The sequence below is a fragment of the Spermophilus citellus genome (genome assembly GCF_964194105.1).
Source record: "Spermophilus citellus genome assembly, chromosome: 17".
In the NCBI taxonomy this organism is placed as follows: domain Eukaryota; kingdom Metazoa; phylum Chordata; class Mammalia; order Rodentia; family Sciuridae; genus Spermophilus; species Spermophilus citellus.
In genome coordinates, this window is record NC_138199.1 from 7,904,157 (window position 1) to 7,927,730 (window position 23,574).

Consider the following 23,574-nt stretch of genomic DNA (forward strand, 5'->3'; position numbering starts at 1 on the left):
AATTGAAAGCGAGGTTCAGATCTGAATGTTGATGGCACGCTGTTGGGACTTTTTGAGCAGGAGAATGACAGGTCAAAGAAGTTCCAGAGAGAATTTCTTGGTGATGGTTTAAAAAAGAGGAGCAGGAGAAAATGAATGGTTTTTAAGCAGAACAGTAGGGTGTGTGTGTGTGTGTGTGGGGGGGGGTTGTCAGCATTCTGTTACTGTAACAAATACTGAAATAATCAACCGTATTCAGGAATAATAAACCTTATTTCAGAAAAAGGGCTTATTTTGGCTCAGTTTTGGAGGTGTCCGCCCATGTGCTTGGCTCTGCTGCATCTGGGCCTGTGGTGAGACAGCACATCATGAAAAGAGAGTGAGGCAAGAACACACCTACTCACCTCAAGGCCAGGGAAGCAATACAGAGAAGACAGGAAAGGGCTGGGGTCTCACTTTCCCCTTTGAGAACGTACCTCCAGTGACTAGAAGATGCCCAGGTGACTCCATCTCTTAAAGGTTTCCACCATTTCTCAAAAGCATCATCCTAGTTACCAAGCCTTTAACATGTGGGCCTTTTGGGGGCCATTATAGATTCAGACTATAGTAGTATCCATCAAAGGATGAAGAGATATAGAAAATACATGTATATATACAACCATGAAAATTGAAATCTTGTGTCATCTTCAACAATATGGATTTTAGAATTAGAGAATACAATGCTAAGTAAAATATGCCAGACAAGGAAAGGCAAATACCACATGTTCTCACTTATTTGTGGAATTCTAACAATCAAACTCACAGAAGCAGAGAGTAGAATGAGGTTAAGGGATGAGGGGCATAGGGAGATAGTGGCCAGTATATAGAGCTTCATTTAGACAAGGGGAATATATTTTTTTCTTTGTAATATATGGTAGTGTGATAAATATAGTATAACATAGAATTCAAAATCACTGAGTAAAGTTCATTGTTCTCATCACAAAAAACAAGTATTTGAGATGTTCAACATACAGATGATATGTTTATGGTATTTGTAAACCATGATGTCATTCTTTGTACTCCTTAAAATATAAACAACTATAATTTGCCCATTTACAATTAAAAAGAAAGAAAGAAAGATCTATATGTTGTGTAAGCTTCCACTAGTTCACAAGGGCGTGAATTCAGCATTCTACTAGGAACTGCAAACCTGGTACGAGACGGTTAAATACCACCACAGCACACCGCTCCTGCTCTTGCGTACTGTTTTATTGTAGATGCTCTTTCCACACATTCCTATGCCATGTTCCCCATACTCAAATAACCTGAATATAGTCAAGAGGTAATATTTCAGATAAGTAGAAACAGGGATTGGATGCTATTTGCAATCACTTTAGACATTTTCTTTTTTGTTTTTGCAGTGTTAGGGTTTGAACCCTGGACTTGGTGGATGCTAAGCAAGTGCTCTACCACTGAGCTACATTCCCAGCCCTAGTGATTTCCAAGAGAACAGTCATATTGTAATGACTTTTAAAATGCTGCTTTAACCCCTTGAATGAATTTCTATAGGGCAACAGTATGCTGGGAGACTGAGTAATTAAAACTTCCTACCATGGCCATGACCTTGAGCAACTGGGGAATCTATGAGAACCAGGGGAGCAAATTAAGGACAAAAGATTTACAGGTGACTGTGGTTAGTACCTGAGGCCACACCTGGCTACAGGTTAACTCACAAAACTCCCAGGATTGGAACCATCTCCTCTGGGAGCCCGTCAGCTCTCAAAGCCATTGTACATGTGAAGGCTAATTTCTGCAGTACAGGTACAGGTACAGGTAGGAAATGTGGTTCCACAAAAAGGGAAAGAATGTGAGCTATGTGGGCTATTAGCCCAGCTTACCCTTTTCCCACCTTACTTTCTCACACAACGTTCAGAACGCAGTGCAGCAAAGAGGTGCAGGTGATCCCCAGCAGGGACTAAGGGGGTACAGCCATGGGGTGAGAGCCAGAGGGATTTCTGGAATTAAATGGAGCACTAAGTCCCTTCTAAAGGGAGTGCTTCCGATGGCAAACTATAAAGATGCCTTTGATTCCCCGAAGTTTCTGATAAGTAAGGATGGTAGTGGTGGTGGGGAGAGGGGCAGTTTCCTCCTGATGGTGTACAGCAGCCTATCCCGTGGGTTTTTTAATAGCATATGCAGGTGAAAGTATGTGCGAGGTAAAGAAAATAGAATGGGGCCTTGGCTCATATGCGGGGAAGGGAGCGCTGTGACCACAGTGGTATTTCCTTTGAGGTGGCCCTGCAGGGCCCTGAGGATATTATAGAGGTCAGGTTACTAATGCCCACCTCCTCTGACCACCAACTGCCACTCTGGCCAGCAGGTGGGGAGTGTTTGTGCGTGTGTGGGAGGAGCTAGAAAAGGAAAATGCCCCTGTGCACATCTCTGAGGGAGAAGAAGAAACCGTGGTGAGGCTGGGGGAAAAGAGGTACAAAGACCCTCAAAAAGAAAAATAATCTTTCTCTATATTAATTGAGCCAACCCATTTCTTATGTGGGGGGCATTTTTGGACGTAATAATTAAAAAACTGTTAAGTGATCACTGAGCACCAGATCACTTTATAAGCTGGTACTAAAACCAGTGACTTCTCTTCTGCTTTGCTCCAGACTTACTCTTGCCTAACAGCAAGAGGAGAATTGTGCGTCTCTCTGTGTACTTTTGTTTCTTCCCCAAATGCCCACTCGTTATCAACTCTGAGCATCTCCCTTGTCCCCTGTCCTGCCTGGCCGCTGCTTACAGGTGAGCATGAGCAGCAGGAGGAGGGGCAGGTGCCACAGGCTGCAGAAGAACAGCTTCCGGGAGCTCTTTCGATCTGCGTCCACGTAGAACCGGAAGCCGAGGTAGGCAATGTACAGGTTGATGGGGAGGGAGATGAAGGGGAAGGTCCACGTAGTGATGTCCAGGACCGGGGCGGCCACCGACAGTCCAGTCAAGGCCAGGCAGTGGCGCAGCGCCACGCGCCTGCACAGGCCTGGGTGAGTGACGGACATCATGCAGTACCCTCCTCGGGAGTAGTCTTCACGGAGGCCCCAGCTCAGGGCGTTGAAATGAGGAAACTGCCAGGAGTAGAGGATTCCTCCCAGAAGAAAGGCCCCTGTAGGTAGGTTCAAGGGAAAAGAGGGAAACAAGGTCAGGTCATCATCAGAGACTTCCAGAGGAACAGGGCTCTGTTTGCAGATGGGACCAGCATCTTAGATTCTCTGCTAGGCTCTGCTCTCACCTCTGCTTCTACAGATCAGCCTTGCTGGTGAGGCAGGCGTGGTTGGGGGCTGGATGTTCTGCCTCTTCACCTGGAGAGGTCTTCTTGGTGAGACCCTGCTCAAGGGGAGGGCTGCCCCCAGCTGCTGGATACTTAGCATCTGTGGGTCCTGGCCATTCCACACTCCTCATGCTGCCCAACACTGTGACGACACAGGCCCCTGTGAACTTGCTATCACTTGAAGGAAATTTGGCACTGAGCTCAGTACTGCCTCCAGTGTGAGCCTTTGGGCTAAAACCTCCTGGCTCCATGTCCATAGCTGGGGCTTAGGGCGGGAGGGGCTTCAGGGATCTGGAAGCAGTGCTGCAACCTGGAGGCCACTCTGATTCACCTGACTTCTGGGAGCACTGCTCCCCATAGGGCAGGCAGCAGTTCCAGCTGGGCACTGAAACAGACATCTCTGAGCTAGCGTCAGACACTCAGCCTCTCGGTTCGCCTGTTTCACCAATGGACTGCCAGGGCTTCAGGGACGGGGCCTGTACGCTCCTCTCATGATTCCCCAGAGCCTGAGGCAGGAGTGCAAGCAGGAGGTCCTAAGATGGCGTGTGCTGGAGAAATGGAGTGACTCTGCTTTGGTTTATAGGAACATGGTCCCAAAGTAGAATTATAACTTGTCTATGACTTTGCGATTTTAACAAGGGCCTAATACCTAATAACAAGGACCTAATACCTATTAAGCGATCCCAGTTGTGAAGAACCTAATAGCACTATTTAGCACAGGGTTTTCCCACCCCCCACATGGGTGGATGGTGGGATGCAGGCTATCATTTCCTGAGCATACTTTCACAGAGAACTGCACCATTTAATCTGAACTGTAGAATTTTATAATCATCCTGTAAAAAAAAGTAGATCAACGATAAGTTCTTCCAAAAGAGGCGAAGGAAGAATTCAAAGCAAGTAGGCCTGATTTTCAATCTAGGCTCCTCCCACTACGCTAAGTTCTCCCCTGAGGCCAGGCAGCAGAGTGGGGGCAGAGCTAGTCTTAACTGTGGGTGATTTCTTACTCATATGCTGGGCACCCATGAAGTGGCAAGCACTGATCTAGGCCCTGGGCACAAATCAGTGAGCAAAAATCCACATGACTCTGCTAGCATTGAGTTTCCCCTTGAGTCAAGTCAAGAAGGTGGACAGGAATCAGAATCTAAACCACCTCTCCTAGCGCTGTGAAGGGAAAACATACAGGACAGTGAGGACCTTCCTCTCAGGAAGGGGTGACTGAGCTGAGCTCTAGGGAGAAGGGAGCTCAAGAAGTGAGGGCCAGTGGAGGGGAAAATGTTCACATAGACTCTGGAGGTGAGAGCAAGATGCAGTCAGGGTATTAAAGGAAGATTAGCACAAGTGGTAGGAGTCACAGAAGAGTGTATCCAAAAAAGGGTAAATTTTATGGATAATCATTTAAAAAATAAAATTAAAAAAAGCCTAGTGTGCTGGACTGCCAACAAGGGAGCGCTGTTCTGGACAGGGCTGGAGGCAAGAAGAGGTGAAGCCACACCTACTCTACTGTGTAGGCTGCACCAAGGATGGGTTCCAACTGAAGGCAACAGAAAGCCAAAGAAAGAGCTTACTGTGTGTGAGTGTATGTATGTGTGCAAGTGGCATCAGTATTAAGCGATACCATTTGTGAAGAGCACAGGGAAGGAGCCAAAGCAGGACTGAGAGGTCAACAAAGAAATGAAAGAGACAGTGGTTAGGATGGGGTGGTGAGAGTGAAGATGGAAGCAAGATGGACTTCAAAATTCCAGTGGGGGCAGGAGAGGGCAGTGTCAAGAGCGACTCCGGGGCTCATGGCTCTGCAGAGGTGCCACTTACTACGATGATGAAGGGGGCAGGTGGGGAGCATAGGTAGTGAGGCCTTGAGTGTGCCAAGTCCTAAAGCAGGGTCTGGCAGCCAGAGTGTGGAAATGGGCTGGGATATGCAACTGGGAGACACACACACACTATTCCTGAGTGCCACGGTGTCCTGTCAGTCATTATTTAAGCTTCTGGTTCCTACTTAAATGTGAATTCCCTAAGGATATGTTCATTTTCCTTTGTATCTTGAGAGACCAGAGGACAAACTGCATGACAACATACAGTAAAGGGTCCATGGACTCATCAATGGGAGCCAATGTAGAAAAGAACTGATTTGCCAAAAAGAATCCCCAAGATCCCTGTTTCTCAGTACAGGCTTATGAGCTAGGGAGGCAAAACGTTAGAACTTGTCCTCTGTCCCTTCCGCCTCCTCTGGTACTGTTGTGGAGTCTTTTAAATGTCACTGCTTCCTGCTTGGAGTCCTGAGCACGGAACTGAGCATTTCCTAACCCACTGTGTAATACACCCCGAGAAGCTCTGTTCCTGCATAGTGGGAGATGAGGTTGAGAACTTGTGACCACAGTTGTTAATTTGGTAGGGAGGATCTTTTTGACTTCTAGTTCTGTGGGACTATTCAAAAAAAAGAGACGAAGGCAGAGCCCAGCACCGGAGAAAGCAGGTTTTTTATTTTTTTTAATGTGTGTGTGTGTTACTGGGGACTAAACCCAGGGCTTTGTGTATATGAGCACTCTACTGCGGTACAACCCCAGCCCTTTTTTATTTTACTTTGCAACAGGGTCTCACTAAGTTGCTGAGGCTGCCCTGGAACTTGCTATCTTCCTGCTGGGATTACAGGCAGGATCCACCAGGCCTGGCTGAGAGAACGAAATTATAATAATTTAGAAAATAAGTCTGGGGGCTCTAAGGGCCCAGGGGAGCCTGTTTATGCACAAAACCATGAACTTTCATCTGCATTCCTCAATGTATAGACTGTGGAGTGAGACCAGGGGTGGGCTTCACAAGTCATCTAAAATGGAACAGAACTTTTCATTCATATTGTTCTGGGCAGGAACTTAACTCATTTCTTAATTAAGTTCATCAGACAGGACAGCTGTGATACATCAAGCAGAACTTGTGAAGGTACACAAGACTTGAGAGGGATGAAGTCCTGCTTTGATATCCATCAATGGCTTCCTTCAGCTTCCACAAGTCAGATACCTCCTTATCAGCCTTCCAGTGGGGAAGGAATATAACAACCACCAGATTTTAGGGTCCATATATCAGGAGTTACTGTCAAATTTCCTAAATTAATTTTTAACTTTCAATCCTTATTCAACCCATAAGATACATACATGTAAGTATATTATAAATGATATGTTAATTCAAGCAAACACTCTCCAATTTGAGTAAGAGCAGAAGCTGCAATTTTTTCATTCAATGCATTCACTTTGTAAACAGGTATTATCTGAGACACACCATTGTGTTTCACATGCCAGGTACAATTCTGAGTTACAGAAAGGTGGTGGCAAATAAGACAAAATCAGTAAAGTCTAGCGGGAGAGACAGACACACAAAACAGCACTGATGGGTGCTACTTAAGATTCAAAACAGAGCAATTAACACTGGTGATCTGAGACTGCTCAGGGAAGGCCTTTCCATAAGTGCCTTTTAGGCCATGACCCAACTAACTGGAAGTAGAACTCCATCAAGTCCTGGGAGCAGTTCCAGTATGTTTCTGAGACGGCATAAGGTCGATAGCAAGGAAGGAAGAGTTGCAAGAGTGGGTTGATGAGGAATCTGGAAACTGGGATTTGGAGCACAGTGGGGAGGACAGACTGGGGAGACGGGAAGGAGGCAGGGTGTCAGAGAGGGAGCAGGGTGCCAGACACTAGGGACGGTGTTCATAATGGAGGCATGAAGAGTTTTATTCTTGGCCATTTTAAATTTGAAGTGCCTAATAAACATCCCAATTCAAATGTCTTTTGGCTGTCATACCCCAGACACTGTGTGGAGGAACTGGACATGTGCTTTCTAATTCTTACAACAACTCACCTACAGTAATTATTATTATCTTACAATTGAAAAAGATTAAATAGTCCTCCTTATCCAAGACTTCAGTTTTGCTGGGTGTGATGGTGCATACCAGTAATCCCAGCAACTTGGGAGCTGTGGCAGGAGGACTGTATGTTCAAAGCCAGCTTCAGGAACTTAGTGAGGCCCTAAGCAACTTAGTGAGACCCTGCCTCAAAATATAAATAAATAAATAAATGAATAAATAAATAAATAGGGCCAAGGATGTGGCTCAGTGGTTAATCACCTCTGGGTTCAACCCCCAGGACCCATCACCCCCCCCCCCCCCAATTCAGTTCTCCCAGTCATCTGCAACCCCAAATATTAAAGGGAAAATTCCAGAAATAAACAATTCTTAAGTTTTAAATTGCATACTATTTGGGGCAGTATGATGAAATCTTATAGTTCCCCACCCAGGATGTCAATCAACTCTTTGTCCCATGCATCCACACTGTCTGTGCTAGGCTCCAGTTAACCACTTGGTAGTCGCTTAGTAGTCCTGGTTATGGGGTCACTTGTCATGGTACTAGAGTGCTTGTATACTGCATATATAGGGGGTCTGGTACCAGCAGTGGCTTTAGGTATCTACTGGGGGGATCTAGGATCATATTTCCTGAGAATCAGGGAGGACCACTGTGATGAGTATTGTCCATGGGTATTTTGCAGTACGGGCACAGTACACTAGCACCTTCTTTTGGAAAGACAGACCATACAGATCCCCACACCAGTGGGCTGGTGGTGATGCAAACGCCAGTGGAGCTGCACAGAGGATGCTTGTTGAAGGAGGAGTTGAAGAGACGCTTTTCCAGTTAACTGAGAGAAGAGTTTGACACTGTTTCAATGACAAGTGACATTTAACTTGACAGTAAGTCCTCTTGGGGGAACTGGAAAGGACAGAGGAGGGTTGGGCCACCCAGGTACAACTGGAGGGACAAACAGACTTCTTCATATTTGGATGGAAAAATAAATCAATCTCTGGTTGTAAGGTGGTGAGTCAAGAGGCGTGTTGGTAGATATTCCCAGGGTACAGGGTGACACTGAGGCTCCTGAGCATGACATATGGAGCGGCCCATGAGCTGCCTCATATTTACAGGGTTTGAACTAATTACAGTTTGAGTTATGACAGCCACAAGCACACGGGGAAGGTGACAGGGCCAAGGAGTGTCTTGTCAAGCAAAACATCCATGGTGAGTTAGACATGGGGCAAGGATGACTCAGAGCTCTGCGTGTTTGTCTCTAGAAATAGCCGAGAAAGAGCAATCTCGGTTGAGAAGCCAAAACATGAAATGGTTAAAAGAGCAGGCTCACGTGTGGAACTTTTCTTGTCTTTCTCAAAAGCTCTCCTTTTTGTGTGCCAACTCAAGTATTCTGTGTTGCTCAATATGCATTTTCAGTTATGCTTCTGCTTAAAATAACATAATTTGGAAAAAAAATCATTTCTGAAGAGTAGCATGCTGCTGTCTCTGTGAGAGGAAATTGGGTATGGGTTTGGCTCGTGTCACAAATGAAAGCGCTTTAGAAATCACAGCTTAGCCTTAATGGATTGTAATCAGAAAACCACCACCCACACACAGTTCTACTTGGTATGCTTCAACTGCCTCTGCTCATATAAAAGATGTAAAACAAATTACTCTCTTCATCAGATAAGGTGAACTAGAACAGGAAGGCTTGATTTAGTCCGGGGCTGTGGTGGGAACCACCTTCCTTACGGGGTAAACAAAGTACTCAGTCAGTGAATTCAAAGGCCTTGCCTTCCCTCAAGATTCCGTGCTCCACTCGTCCCCTCTGTGGCACTCCCTCTGAGCGGTCCATTTTTATTGGGCCCATCTTCAATGATAGCAATACTGACTGCCTGCCTGCTGCATGACAGGCACGCCTGCTTTCTGCTGGGGTCTGGACAGCAGGAAGACAACACCAGTGGAATTATAGGTGGGTGGTAAATGTTTTCTTAGGTACAGAGCTTGGTGGTATGCAGTAGAAACACCACATTTAGCCTTGAAGGAATCAAGGAAGACATCCTGGAAGCATTTTGTAAACTGATCTCTGAATTTCAATCCATTTACAAACATCATGCCTTTCCTGCTTCTTTTAAATGTATCTTCTAATCTTCCTCGTAATGCAGCAGAATCTTTGTATATCTTTAGTTCAGTCCTATCTGGAAGAAATGTCTGCTTCCTTTTCTTTATCAAATCATTGTTAGCGAGTGAACACACATAACTATGGACATTCATCAGGTGGCATGTCGTCAGTGTGGTTCTTTCAGAGCACAGCAACCTGCTAACATCATCATGCTCCAATCCCAGCTCAAGTCTAATTCCAAGGAATATCCAGGTGTCCCAGGTGTTATTATCATTATTTTATTTATTTATTTTTATGTGGTGCTGATGATCAAACCCAGGGCCTCTCGCATGCTAGGTGAGTGCTCTACCGCTAAGCCACGACCTCAGCCCCCCCAGGTATTATTGATTTCTCTTCTTATATAGAAAATGAAGAGCACATCTATGAACAGCTAGAAAGAACCCTCACCCCAGAGCACTTTACTCTGATCAGAGGGGGAGCATAGTAAGTGGGGCAAAGCTGACCAAGATTTTTCCTGGTAACACTTTAAAGATACACGTATCTGGGCTGGGGATGTGGCTCAAGTGGTAGCGCGCTCGCCTGGCATGCGTGCGGCCCAGGTTCGATCCTCAGCACCACATACCAACAAAGATGTTGTGTCCGCTGAGAACTAAAAAAATAAATATTAAAAATTCTCTCTCTGTCTCTCTCTCTCTCTCTCTCTCTCTCTCTCTCTCTCTCTCTCTCTCTCCTCTCTCACTCTCTAAAAAAAAAAAAAAAAAAAAAGATACACGTATTTTTCAATTCTTCTCCCTACCCCCAGTCATGGGAATTGAACTCATGGCTTTGTGCATGCTAGGCAAGCATGTACCACTGAACTATATCCCTGGTCATTTCTCAACTCTTTTCAAATCATCTATGAATCACTTCTTCAACTTAAAACACTGAGGGAGAATCTCACTCATTTCTACCACTGTCCAAATGCAAAATGCTCTTGTCTGTAGTACTTTCATCTCTCTGCTTACAAACAAAACCAAGGCAATTCTAGCTAAATGGTACCCTAATAGGAGGGAGACAAAAATCTTCTTCCAGTTGTAGCTCTGACTCTACGTGCTCTTCCAAAAGAAAATCTTTTGGAACAGAGTTCAATGGTCTCAGCGTGCTTTCTCTGTCCGTCCCCACCCAAGCCCATCATTGTCATTCACCATCCACGCATGGCCTTGCAGAGGATAAAGGAAGCCAGCTCCAATGAACCTCAGTGTTGGGTTGAGGAGGTCTTCCCTTCCCAGTACAATAGGCTCCTCTCTAAATGTGGCCGTGTGAAGCTCATTTGTTCCATGACTGCTTATATTTGTGCCTTCAGGGTTATATGGTTATATAAACTGAAGGCTAGCTGGGGAAGCAAAGCCAAACTCAGAGCTTCATGGTCACAGATTTCAAAGCCTTTCTTTTGAGGGTAAACACAAAGGAGCTTGTGAAACAGATCAGCCTCAACAGTGCAATAGACTTCTATGGTGGCGCAGATAAAGGGAAGAGGACGTGGGGCCAGTTTATCAATCGCACAGGAGACAAAAGATAAGATTAAAAGTTCTCTGAAAATAGGAAGCAGAGTGGGCAACAGCTGCCTGCCCTTGAAGGAGTCTTTGGAAACATGACTTGGGAAGAATGAAGAGGCCCAGTGGCAGAGCTGGACGCTCCCCTCACCTTGTCCACTCCACCAGTGTCACGGGGGTTGTTTTATTTGAAGGGAAACATGGGAAAAGAGAAGCACAAAGCTCTGATTCTGGTAGAGGAGTTCTTTTTCTTTCTTCTTCTTCTTCTTCTTTTTTTTTTTTAATCTTACCATTTGCCTGGAAAGAAATTTCTAGCACCTGTGCATTTTCTCAAAAATTCAAATGTTCCCTACTCTCTTAACTCCCCAGGCCCTGGGCCTACCCTTCCAGGGCACCATCTATCACTTCCTTCAAGGGGCACTGGGCCAGCCCCGAAAAGCTTGTGAGCAATCACAGTCAACATAGCATGAATGACATATGTGAGTGCGCATAGTACCAAAGTTTGCCTCTTGGGTCTATTAACATATTTCTAGCATGTTCTTCCACAGCTATTCTTTTTGTCTTTGGAATAAAATACTAGGAATCTGAATACTGGTTGTTTGCTATTATTTTTCACAAAAGTATTCCTTGTTTTTTGTCTTTAAAAATGTCATTTATCTTAAGCTTGAGCTCTAAGGTAGTTGTGGTAAAATTCATACATGAACATATTCATTTTTGAGTTTGACTTCAAACGGAGACAATATTTTAAAGGAAATCTTTAAAAAGTGCTTGAGTTAAACAGTACCTGGTACTTAGTTACACCCTCCATAAATATTTGTTGAATGAATGAGGTGAATAAATTCCCTCTATTCTCTCATTTGGACCTAAAGGAGGTAAATAAAGTCAAAAGGTATTTAACATTTTGTAGTTTACAGCTGAGGTTAAAAAAACTCATTCTCTTTTTGTTACCAAAACCATCCATCTGCCAAATGCCACTTCCTGATAAGAGCCCATTTCTAAGCCCTCATTTGTAACTGAATGTTGGCTGACATAATTAATGTTTACCATACAACATCTGAATTATAAGCCAAAGACAAATCAGCTCTATATAATGGTCATCACAGAGGATCATTCCATAAATTCCTAAGACATGGGATTTATTCAAATTTAGGAAAATGACAAAAAAAGTATATGAGCTTTTCTTAGAAGTGGGATTGATGGAAAGAGAGGTGGCTGTGGCAAAGAAAAGGAAGGAGGTTTAGCCTGAAGCCTCTGACATAAACAAAACAGCCTCTGGAGATAAACACTGTTGAGAGGCCTAATGCGTGTGGCTCCAGGCCTGGTTTGGGCTGGAATGTCAGCTGCCAGGCACTTATCTGGGATGTTGCCCCCCCAACCCCCACCCCTGGCCCCTGGCCTTCAACTGGACTCCTTCACTGGGGCTCCAGCAGGTCACTTCTGTCACTGCCTTCCTGTGCATGGAGTCAAAACAAGTGCTTTGGTTCCCAAGACAACAGGCTGGTTACATTGGGGGCCAGAAAGCAGCCCTCTCACTCTGCCTTCCTGAGTTTGAGCTGGAAACCATTTATAATGTTTCCTGCTAACACTTACACTTAAATAATAATAAAATAAAAGGCAAGGTAAGCAGGTAAGCAGGAGGAAAAGGCTTACTTCTGAGGCTCAGAGGAAAATGCACAGGTAAAATCCATTATAATGGCTACCTTTATAAATAGACAAGCTTTGTAAAACGAAGCAACTGCTTCCCATGCATAAAGCAGCTGGCTGCAGAGCCCCTGGTGCCTTAATGTGACAGCCACAGATGAAGTTGTTGGCACTGTAGGCTGGGAGGAAAGCTGAGCTGTTTACAGATCTCTGTGCAGTGATAAATTAGCAAATATCAAGAACAATTTATGTTTGTTAGCTTTCATAATTTTAGTGTGCCTGTTGAATTCTCTCCACCCACCCCTGCCACCTCCCTACCTTACCTCATTCACCTGGTGCTGGATAACTGAAGGGGAAGATCAGATGCCCTCACTGGACCCACCCTACTGGGGCATCTAAAATAACTGAAGTTCTTTTTCACCATCTAATTAAAAAAAAAAATCAAAATAGTTATGGGGAAAAAATCAACTCCTATGTGATATCTTTTATGTCTTTACAGGAGAAAAGAGGGCAGTATAATCTCTTCAGTGCTCAACGTTCTTTGGAGGTCTTATCTGCTCTGTAGCCACCACAAAAACCACAAAAAGATCCAGATACCAAGAAAGGAGAAAAGACACTTCTGATCACAATAACATTTTCTTTTTCTGAGGACCACTCTGACCTATAAGGCACTCTGAAGGCACATCATTTTCTATATCTATTTATCTTCTTTATACATCTCCCTTTGCAACTAGACAGTTCCATAGAGTTAGGGCCTTTAATATGTGAGGCAGCAGGATTTCCATTTCAATACTGGCCAGAGATGCATCCTCTCCAAACCTAACCATCATCCACTTAGCCCCAGTGAGGGCTTGTGCAAAGGTAAGGATCTCTAAAATGTTGGTGCTGGTGGATATTTTACGTACTGATTGCTTGGGTGGCAAAGGAATGCAATGTGTTCAGTCTAATCTGCTGTCCTTCAAACGTACAGCCTTCATCCATTTGCCCACTTGGAAGTTTGCTATGTTAACAGGACGATCAGACTGATATTTTCATCAAATACTTAAAAGATGAAATTTCAACTAAGGAGGGCAAAGAGGGTGTGGGAGGCAGGCAGCAGGTTTAGGGATCGGTAGAATCCTAGTAAGAGGGGCAGATTGTGGAGGAGGGAGGTTGGCAGGCAAGAGAAGGCACATAGGCCTGGGAGGAGACTTAATGGCAGGCTTCAAAACTTACTGATATTCCAGTTCTACAGGAGATCCTGCTGTACATCCCTAGTTAAATCATCCCCAAAGTGCAACCCTGCTGCATTTATGCTTTGAATACAGTACTAATTCCTCAGTAGGCAGCTCATCTTAGGTCATGTCCCTGCTCACACTCTAGGGCTCTCGCTCTCAGGCCAATAAGCAGGAATTGTGCATGCTCTTCCCTGTTTCTGGAAAGTACACTCCCTCCTCAAGTAAACTGCTCATGACTTGATTCAGAGGGCATTCTCCAAAGTCTTCCTGGATCAATCTGGGAAGGTTAAGAGAGTCTATAGCCTTCTTCAGAAGGCTAAAGCTCTTAGATCACTCAATGTCACTGCCGGCCTGCCTCTCCCAGAAGACGTAGAGACAGTATTTTCATAAGGACAGGTAATTGGGCTGGGGATGTGGCTCAAGCGGTAGCGCGCTCGCCTGGCATGCGTGCGGCCAGGGTTCGATCCTCAGCACCACATACCAACAAAGATGTTGTGTCCGCCGAGAACTAAAAAATAAAATAAATATTAAAAATTCTCTCTCTCTCTCCTCTCTCACTCTCTCTTTAAAAAAAAAAAAAAAAGAAATAAGGACAGGTAATGGGTAGTCATTTTCATATTTGTCAACATCAAGCACACAAGAGGTCCTCAACCAATAGCTATACAATGAAGCTATAGAGGGGAGTAGCTTGTTAAGGTGGTGAGCACGGCAGTTGCCAGTCCAGGGAATAGGGAGATCTCCCAGCTGCTCTTGCTTCCTTTCATCTGTACCCCTGCTTCCAACACTTCCCTTCCTTATTGTCAGTATAGTTCAATAGGCTGTTGCAAAGAATTCTCTCTTCACTGGCTTCTCCAAAGCAATCAATGTGTGGCAGTTCAAAGATTAAATGGTTTGGAGATAACATAGAAGAAAGGAAGCTTCTTTTGCCCTCTGTTTTTCAGAAAGGTTCTTTCTAACCATACTATCCTCAAGGATAAAAACCCAGATGATTGTAATTCCAGCTCCTTGGGAGGCTAAGGCGGGAGGATTACAAGTTTGAAACCAGCATGAGCAATTTATCAAGTCTGGTCTCAAAATAAAATTTAGAAAGGCCTGGGGGTGTAGCTCAGTGGTACAGCACCTGCCTAGCATGTGTGAGGCCCTGAGTTCAATCCCCCATATGAAAAAACAAAACAAAACAAATCCATGAGATATAACTTCTGTAAAAAAGACAAATTTTACCATTTTATCTTGAATAATTATCTGTCTATGCCCTCTGTCCCCAATCCTAGACATTCCCATGGAATTCTTCTAATGGCTGATGTACTGTCTGGTTCTGTTTTTGTGGACTGTTGATTCTTAGTGTGATCCCTAGACCAGAGGCATCATTTTTACCTGGGAACCTGTTGGAAATAAAAATTCTCAGAACCCCACCCAAGACATACTGAATCAGAAACCCCAGGCGCAGGGCCCAGGAATCTGTGTTTGTAGTAGTACTCCGGGCCATTTGGATGTGCACTGAAGTTTGGGAAATTTGTTTCTGATTTAGCAAGACCACAGGTACAATCTTATAAGGCCCCATTATTTAAAGTGCATACTCATGCAAGGCAGATGGAACACAGATTCAGAAGGATATCAATCTTCCTTTCTAGGTAGTACTGTCTGAGGGAAATTTCTGCAATGATGGAAGAGTTCTGCTGAGCTGCCCATATGGTACTGACCACCACATGTGGCTCTGAGCATTTGAAATATGGGACTGAAGAACTGAATTTTTAAGTCAATTTGGATTAAATTTAAAAAGCCACCAGAGCTATGGCCACTATCTAGACAGGGTAGTTCTAGAAGATCACACTCCTAGTAATCTATTTTCTCCAGCCATGCCCCATCTCTAGTAGTCCTTTCAAATTATTAATCCATCAAATGGATTAATCCACTAATGAAGTCAGGGCCTCATGAGTTAATCACTTTACCTTTGAACACTACTGTGTTGCCTAACATATGAGGTTTTGAGGGGACAGTTTAGGTCCAAGCTATCATAAAAGATCTCATTTTTCAAGACAATCATGCATTTTTCAATCTGATACCTAAAAAGGTATGGCCTGGCTCTTAGCTATCCATCATCACCAAGTTTGCATAAAAACGATTGATTGGGTTATAGAAGGGCTGTTTTTTTGATAAATCATTTTAAATATGACTATTAGCAGTTTAGTCAAAACCAGACTCTCAACAAAAAGGGTTCCTACCTGCAATGTGGACTTCTAAGTGATGAATTTTGCTGATTTTACCTTTCTGGCCTTTGGGGAGGCAACTAAAAGCCTTTATTTGCTGAGACTCAAACTCTTCTTGAGGAAATTGTGGAAGGTGTGAAAGGGTCCCTATCCTTCAGTGAGGACTCTTCACGAGGACCCTGCACAACAGTGGTGATCAAGTTTTCCATGTTCCGCATTTGACTGCCTTCCTCAGTCTCCCACGATCCCGCTTCCTAGGCTGTGACCCTTCAAGGCTGGCTCTGGCTCCAGCCTTGTCTGGGACTTTCCATACAGAAAGGTAGTTTTTGGTGCCTGTTTTGAAGAAACGGAACAGTTTCCAGGTGCTCCTGGCAGGGCACAGGGGTGCCTCCCAGTAGGGTCGCAAATACTGATATGTGGCTACTCCTCCCATGGGAAGGGGAGAAACCAGAGGATGCAGACTCCAGGGAGTTATTCACTTTCTATGGTCTCTACTACAAAGTCTTAGAGAGGGATCAGAGGGTGAGGATGGTGGAGTTAGCGGGGATAGGGAATTTGGTTCAAGTCATGGTTGGTGCTCCAAGTAGAAATGAGGAGAGGACTCTGAGTAGGAGTAGGAGGGCTGGTAGTAAGTGGGAGTGCTCTTTGAATGTAAATGCTGACCCAAGGTGAAAATTCATATACCGTCTAGTCCAAGAAAACCAGACCGATGCTTTCCCCTCACCCAAGAAAGATGCCCTGAGGGACCCAGTGCTCTTCTCCACCAGCCTGGAGGCATCTCCCAGTATTTAAAACCACAGTGAAGGAACAATGTTGACTTGCTCAGTTTGAAACCAAATAAGATGTCACGACCTTTTCTCCTCTTTGTTAACTCACCTGCTGTATGAAGGAGGACAACTGAATAACAGCAGCAGCAGTGGCTACCATGATTATGCCCTTCCTGGCCTTTACACTGAATATCACTAAGGACTGCTTGTGTCCTCTGGACAGCATGTGCTAGGAACTCAATCCCCAGTGCCACCTGACTGGAAGATGGGCCATCAGGGGTTTTGGCCTGGAGGGCTCCACACTCACACTCACAAATGGATTAATGCCGATTATAGAAAGCCTTGGGCCTGTGGGTCTGATCTCATGTCAGTGAGCGCTCTTTCTATCTCTGTCCTGCTCTTCCACCACAGAAGGCCTGCATGGATGTCCTCATTTCATCCTCAACAACTTTGAGGAGAGACCATCATTAGCCCCATGTGGGAGAAGAGGAGACTGTCGCAGAAGCAGCCAAGCTCAGTTCCAAAGGTCACCCGGCTAATGAGGAGAGAGTCAGGTTCCACCCTCAGGTGGCCCAATGGTAGCACCCCTGCTCTTAAGCACCCTGTTGTTATTGCTTCCCTCATGGAGGAGACTCTGGTTTAGGGTTTATCACAGGGCAAACAAGCACCTATGTTTTAGAATATTACATCTTTAGATTCATTAAAACCCACCATTTACAGGATATTAAAACTGTTCTAAGAAACAATCACGGTAAAGGTGTAATCACATTTGTAAGCTTGCCAAATCAGAGTGTACGAACTTTTATGAAAAGTTTCAGAAATGTGGCTTACAAGGGTAACGGTTTATGGTCAGCCGCCTTTTGATCTCTCATGTGAAAAATATGTACTTACATATACGGCAGGAAACCTCACCACTTCCTTCCTAAGTGTTGGTCAAAAACACTAATTACTTGACTAATTAGACTGTGAAACTTCCCTTACAGATGGTAAAAATGAGCTATTTTCACCCCACAAATTTTGCTGTGACTTACCACCAAAAAAAAAAAAAAAAGTAAAAATGTTTCAATGGTTTTATTGTACACAGCATGAACAATTTAGGCAAATCATATAAAAATAATTTGTTCTTTCAAAAGAGGGGATAATAAATAACCCTTTTCTACAGAAATGAAGGAGGCTTTACACCCCTTTGACAGGGAACCAGAAGCCAGTCCCATATACACCTTCTCTGTAGACTGGGCCATTCTGAACAGATCAGCTAGTCCTGAGTTGGTTTGAGATTTTTTACCATAATTTTCAGAGATTTTCTTTTCACTTCACCTGTAGTTACAGGCAACATCCCCTACTTTGTTTCTCTTAGACCTTCCTTTCAAGGAAAAGCACATGTCATATTTATGCACAAGCCAGGATGACAGTCTCCCTTTAGCTTTACATTCTTAATATTTTAGAATGCCTATACCAGCTAATATGTCAGCAGAATCAGTTATGATTAAAATGGAATCTAACCAAGTTCTGTGGCCTAGAGAAGGAGAATCTCTGAGGGTGGGTGCTCATGCTTGCTCAGCACACCTATGAGCTCCTGCTTCTGGTACCCGTACCCCAGGTCTGTAGAAAGAAGCTGAGACTTTGCACTGAGAGGCACTTACCAGCATCGAGGTTGCCAGTTGCTGCTGTCCAGCCCATGACAGGTGGGATAGCTCCAACAACAGCTCCGACCCATGTGTTGGCAATGCTGATCCTCTTCAGGGGTGTATAACAGCAGGTATACAGGAAAATGTTGAAGACGGCCAGGGCTCCTGTGAGGGGATTCACCCCCCAGGTCAGAAGAGCAACTCCTGGAACAGCACAACAAGTGGCAAAGGACACAGCTAGCAATGGGCTGGAAGAGAGAGGAAACCAAGGGATCATTTTCAGTATAACTCTATCACATTTTGTAGAATCCAAGCTAAGAACAAATAATCTATGTATCCAATGAAGTATTCCAGGAGGTAGAACTGGTTTAGGGAATCGTCTTTAAGGAACATTAAAGTAAGGGAGAACAGTTTTTGTGGGAGACGTGATTGCCTCTCTTGGTTTGCCAGCTGGGAGCAAAATAGTCAAGAGTCCAGGGGAGAGCACTCTGGGTTTGAGGATAGTTTTGTACCTTCCTGGAGGTGCTCGATTTGTCTCTATAGGAGTCATCATGTCCTCCTGACATGGTTAAAGTAAGGACTACAAGACATGCTTACTTTGCCTGGTGTTCCCGTCTAATGTCAGTGCTAGATATAAATAAGGGACAGCTGGCAACAGGTCAGGTAGAACACAATACTGCATGATTTGGACAAAAAATATTATCAATTCTGGAAACAGTTCTACTCCTTTATACCACATCACCCAATTAGTGATACGGAATAACAATGGCTGACCTCGATGAGGACCATGATTATACTTTTTATAATTAATCAGGGGCCTCAGTACGGTGCCAGTTCCAGAACAACAGTGAATGCCAGGTGACTGTTGCATGGTGCCAATGCCATACCTGGGTTTATGGATAAGGGATTTTTCAGGAGGAGGTCACACAATGTTATGTACATAGAAGAAAACCAGCTAAAATTCTACAATGACAATGATTAAGGCCTGCTTCTCAATAGTCACAGTTTTCATAGCAGACTTTGTATGGACTCTTGTGAAAGACTTGAATCTAGATACACTGAATCTACTAGTTCCTGTTTGCATGCACAGGGATTTATTCTTTCTTAAGAAACTAAGGAGGTGCCTCAAGATTACTTTCTCCCTGCAGAAACCATTATTCCACTTCTGAGTAAGAGAAGTTTATGGTGTTCAGTGGTCCAGTGGATTACAGATTCCACAGTGCGCTCCACTGTGTCCCACTCGATTAGATTCCACAGAGTACTCCAGTTTTAACAATGGCCAGTTCCCAGAGGGAGGCAATCTTTACTCCACATGCAAATGCATGAGACAGTTCCTCCTATTTACAGGGCTCTAGCTTCACTCTAGTTTCCACCTTCTCCCATTTAAGCAGAGGTTTGTCTTCTTTGTTTTTAAAGGTGCACTCTCCACCTTTGCTCTTATTTAATTTCTTCCCTAATCTGTTTTTTATCTTTGATCTACGGACTACTGGCCTCATGCATCCTCAAACAAATTACTTTGTTCATATTTCCCCCAAGGTAAGAGCCTCTAGACCTCACAATCTTCAAAGCCAAATGTCCTGGATTGGGATACACACATTATCTGTTTCCTCTATCCTGCAACCTCTTATTTGTCCCTTACCTCTATTCTGGAAATAGATTTATCTAAGGTAGTGATATGCATCATGTGACCTGGGAACGCCTGGCTTTCTAACTTGTACACAATGTAATTTTCCAGATGAAAGATTAAGAAGATGCCTCTGTGTTGTTATCTCACATATGCCCAGAAAGGAGAATTTAGATGGCTAAAAAGCAGGGCAAATATTTTAACTGCTGTTTGTTCAATAAGGTAGTTTATAGCTTATAAGAACAGATCCCTTCTTTGCTCCGTGGGACTCTAAAAAGCTAGCTTTATTCTGGGTGGGGGAAAACTGTGGCTCATAAACATTTTTATTTTTCCTGAATCAGCCCTTGTGTTTAAAAAAAAAAAAGAAAAAAGGTTGTACAATCTTTCTCCAAGGTCTGTGGAAACCAGTTGGATTCAAAGGTATTAGTGTTATGAAAAGCCCTTTTAGAAAAGCACACATGAATTCAATTTATTGAGATAGGCAATTTTATGTGGAAGTTTAATTTTTGACCTGTGTTGAAATCACAGAAAATCTTGAGACTCAATTTTGGCATTTAAATCAATGTGCTCAGGGGCATGAATGAAAATTGAGTAAGTCGATAAGCCACACAAACAAAAATGAAGATATTTACCCAGGACAGCATGGCCATTTTCAGCATCTGGGGGAAAAAAAAAGCCCTGAATCAGGGGACGTCAGAGCTTTCTTGTAGTTAAAGGGCAAAGATATTCCAACTTGAAAACTGTGAAATTTACTTACTTGTGATGTTTTACTTTTTCTAAAATTTTATGTTAAAAGTAATGAATATACTTTTAGAACCAGTATCAACAGTGGGTATGGTATTAAAAGCAAAACAAAACCAAACCAAAATTCGCCAATAACACAGTGGAGAAACGTATTATGGGTCTCTAAAATAATCTTTATAAAGGGGGGCCAGAGATTGAACCTAAAGGTGCTTAACCACTGGGCCATCCCCAGCCCTTTTAAATTTTATTTTGAGGAAGGTTCTCACTAAGCTGCTTAGGGCCTTGCTAAGTTCCTGAGGCTGACCTCAAACTTGTGATCCTCCTGCCTCAGCCTTCTGAGCTGCTGAGATTACAGGTGTGTGCCACCATGCCTGGCTCTAAAATGATCTTTAACAGAGTAAAACAAGTTTCTTGAGATAGTATTACCTTCATTTTATGGATGAGCAAATGTTAGATAAGCAATAGCTATCAAGTGTGGTTCAATACAGCAAATGTGTGGCAAAGAGGGAATACCCAACCTAGTGTGTGTACTGGGGGCATGGAAGGGGAACGCTGCTAGGAAGAAGTGACATTTAAACTGAGACATGATAGTGACGTTTAAACTGAGGCATGAAGGATGAACAGGTGGTACATGGGCAAAAAGGGCCAAGAGGAGTGTTCCAGGTAGGGGACGGCATGTTTGAAGGTGAAAGTAAGAAACATGGCAAGTTTGAGTGACAGAAGGAAGTTCCAGGTATCTGGATTGCGGACAGCAGGTGGGAAGTTATCATGGGGACAGAGAGGTTGAAGATCACAGTGAGGTGTCTACACATAGCTTCTTGGCAGATGAAGAGTCAAGGAGGATTTCTGTGTTTTAAAGAGGTAGAAAAGAATGATCAAGATCTGCTTTTTAGAACTAGGATCACTCTGTTGCCCCATGAGGTCAACAAATATAGACAAGCAGATGTTTATTCTCTTTATGAAAGAGGCTCACATTAGGCATTTTGGAGGAAGCAGAATCGTGAACACACTGACATAATTTTTATCAAATGCTTAGATAGAATGAACAGCCTTCAGATAGCCTGTATGTTTAATCTATCTTGCAGATTTCCCAAAATACACTGATGGAGCAAGTTGGTGCAGACAGCAGATCCTCCTCTCACTCAGTGGCTCTTCGGTCTAATGACACCAGGGTGATCACAGTTTGCATTTGCAGCTCTATTATTCTTGCCTCTACTTTGTTCGGGGTCTTTTTTGGGGTCTTTTTAACTACTTTGTTAAGTTTTGTATATTTTTTCAAGTTACCTGAAGTCTTGCATAAAATAAGGCAGAGTAAAAAGTTAAGAAAACGAAGAGGTATCTATAGGATTTTGATTAGAATCTTTGTATACCATGAAAATATACTAGTGAAAGAAAAGAGAGCTCTAGGAAACCGGAGGTAGGAAGAGGACAAACAAAAGTAAAGGCTAGAGACAGAAAACAGACCTAGCAGTATCTGGATTATATTTTGAAGTTTGGTTTATCATGAAATCTTTAAATATGGTAATACTGAAGTAGTTGAAGTCTACCAATTTTAGTAAAGAGATCTATTTTGAGATAGAAGATTAGAAAAGAGTCCAATCCTCATCCCTTAAACACTAACTATGATGTTTTGCTATTAAAATGGGATCAGAACTAAATCTCAAAGACCTAAGGAGCAAATCTGTGAATGACTGGTTTGTTATTATTTCAGACCAATTATTCCATATACTCATTCTCCTAATCATATTGTTCAATGCTTAATCAGAAATCCCATCTGCCTTTTCCACTCTTAGATGTGCTTTGGAAGTGTCCCAAACCTAGAGACACCTACAGCTATTTCTCCTTTTATCATTTATTCTTCATTATTTTTTTCATTAGTCTTTTTGAACCTTCTATCCTTTGAATTCCTTAGTAGTTTGCTTCCATTTTGAGGGCGACATTGGTATCTGGCTTTCAAAGGGAAGATGGGGAGGAGAAAGTCTAAGGGCTCAGAGTCTCTCTAAGGGAGAGGCCTCAGTGGAACTTCTGGGTAGATGCTCCACTCCTTCACTCCTCCACACCTCCACCCAGTGTTTCTACCTAAGTATAGTTTCTGGGTTTTTTTTTTTTTTTTTTTTTTTTTTTTTTTGTGTGTGTGTGTGTGTGTGGTGCTAGGGATTGAACCCAGGGCCTTGTGCATGCAAGGCAAGCACTCTACCAACTAAGCTATATCCTCATCCCCGAAGTATGGTTTCTGGACCAGCAGTATCAGCATTACCTGGGAACTTGTTAGGAATCCTGGTGATCCAGAGGCTTGTTGAAGTTTGAGAAGCTACACCATTACTAATGTGATGCTTGTCACCATCTGGCCAAGCCACATGTGCTAAGCCTACAGAAGCCACTCTGCTCCAGTACTGACTGTGTAAGGTTAAGTCACACACTTTCAGTTGTTTTTCGGTATGTATCTTGACATATGCCAGTGGAAAGAACCCAGGGCTGTCAATCAATTTTGTTATCAAATTGCAGAGGTACTGTGGCAATATCCCTCAACTCCACTGTACCATCTATCTGGATTTAACTTAGTCATACAGCTACAAGGGTTTAGACCATGAGCATACTTTAATGAGCTGAAGCAAGTGTGGTGCTGATGACTTGATTCTAGGCCACAGATAGACTGAAGCTCGCTGTACTTCTTCTACTGTTGACTCTGTTGGAACATTTTCATAGGAAAATGTTTTAAAAATGCTTTATTATTATCAGTCAGGTGGTGTGAGTTCTATTTCTGACTACGAAAAGAGATCTATTTTGACTAGCTATGTAAAAATGGGCAACTATAAAAGTAAGAGGTGTTTTCAGTGACCAAGACTGGAACTCAAGTCAAACTTGCTTTAGGTAAAAAAGACTCAATAACAAGACCACAGGAAAGGCAGAGGTTATAGATATTTAGCTGTTTGATCTTGATGAGCAAAGTAACCTGTAGCATTTGTTTCTTTACTTGTAAAATGGGAGATACTTAACAGA

At 43.4% G+C, this 23,574-nt stretch overlaps 1 protein-coding gene across 1 annotated transcript in view; it reads right to left on the reverse strand.

Moving 5' to 3' along the window:
• Positions 1 to 1,206: 1,206 nt before the first annotated feature.
• COX10 (cytochrome c oxidase assembly factor heme A:farnesyltransferase COX10) overlaps positions 1,207 to 23,574 on the reverse strand; it is a 138,895-nt gene continuing 116,527 nt past the window's right edge. Inside the window, exons 6-7 of the mRNA XM_081270964.1 lie at positions 18,222 to 18,454; positions 1,207 to 3,109 (exon numbers count right to left, since the gene is read on the reverse strand). Coding sequence (XP_081127090.1) covers positions 2,703 to 3,109; positions 18,222 to 18,454 — 640 coding nt within the window. The 3' untranslated portion in view covers positions 1,207 to 2,702. The remainder of the gene's footprint in view (positions 3,110 to 18,221; positions 18,455 to 23,574) is intronic.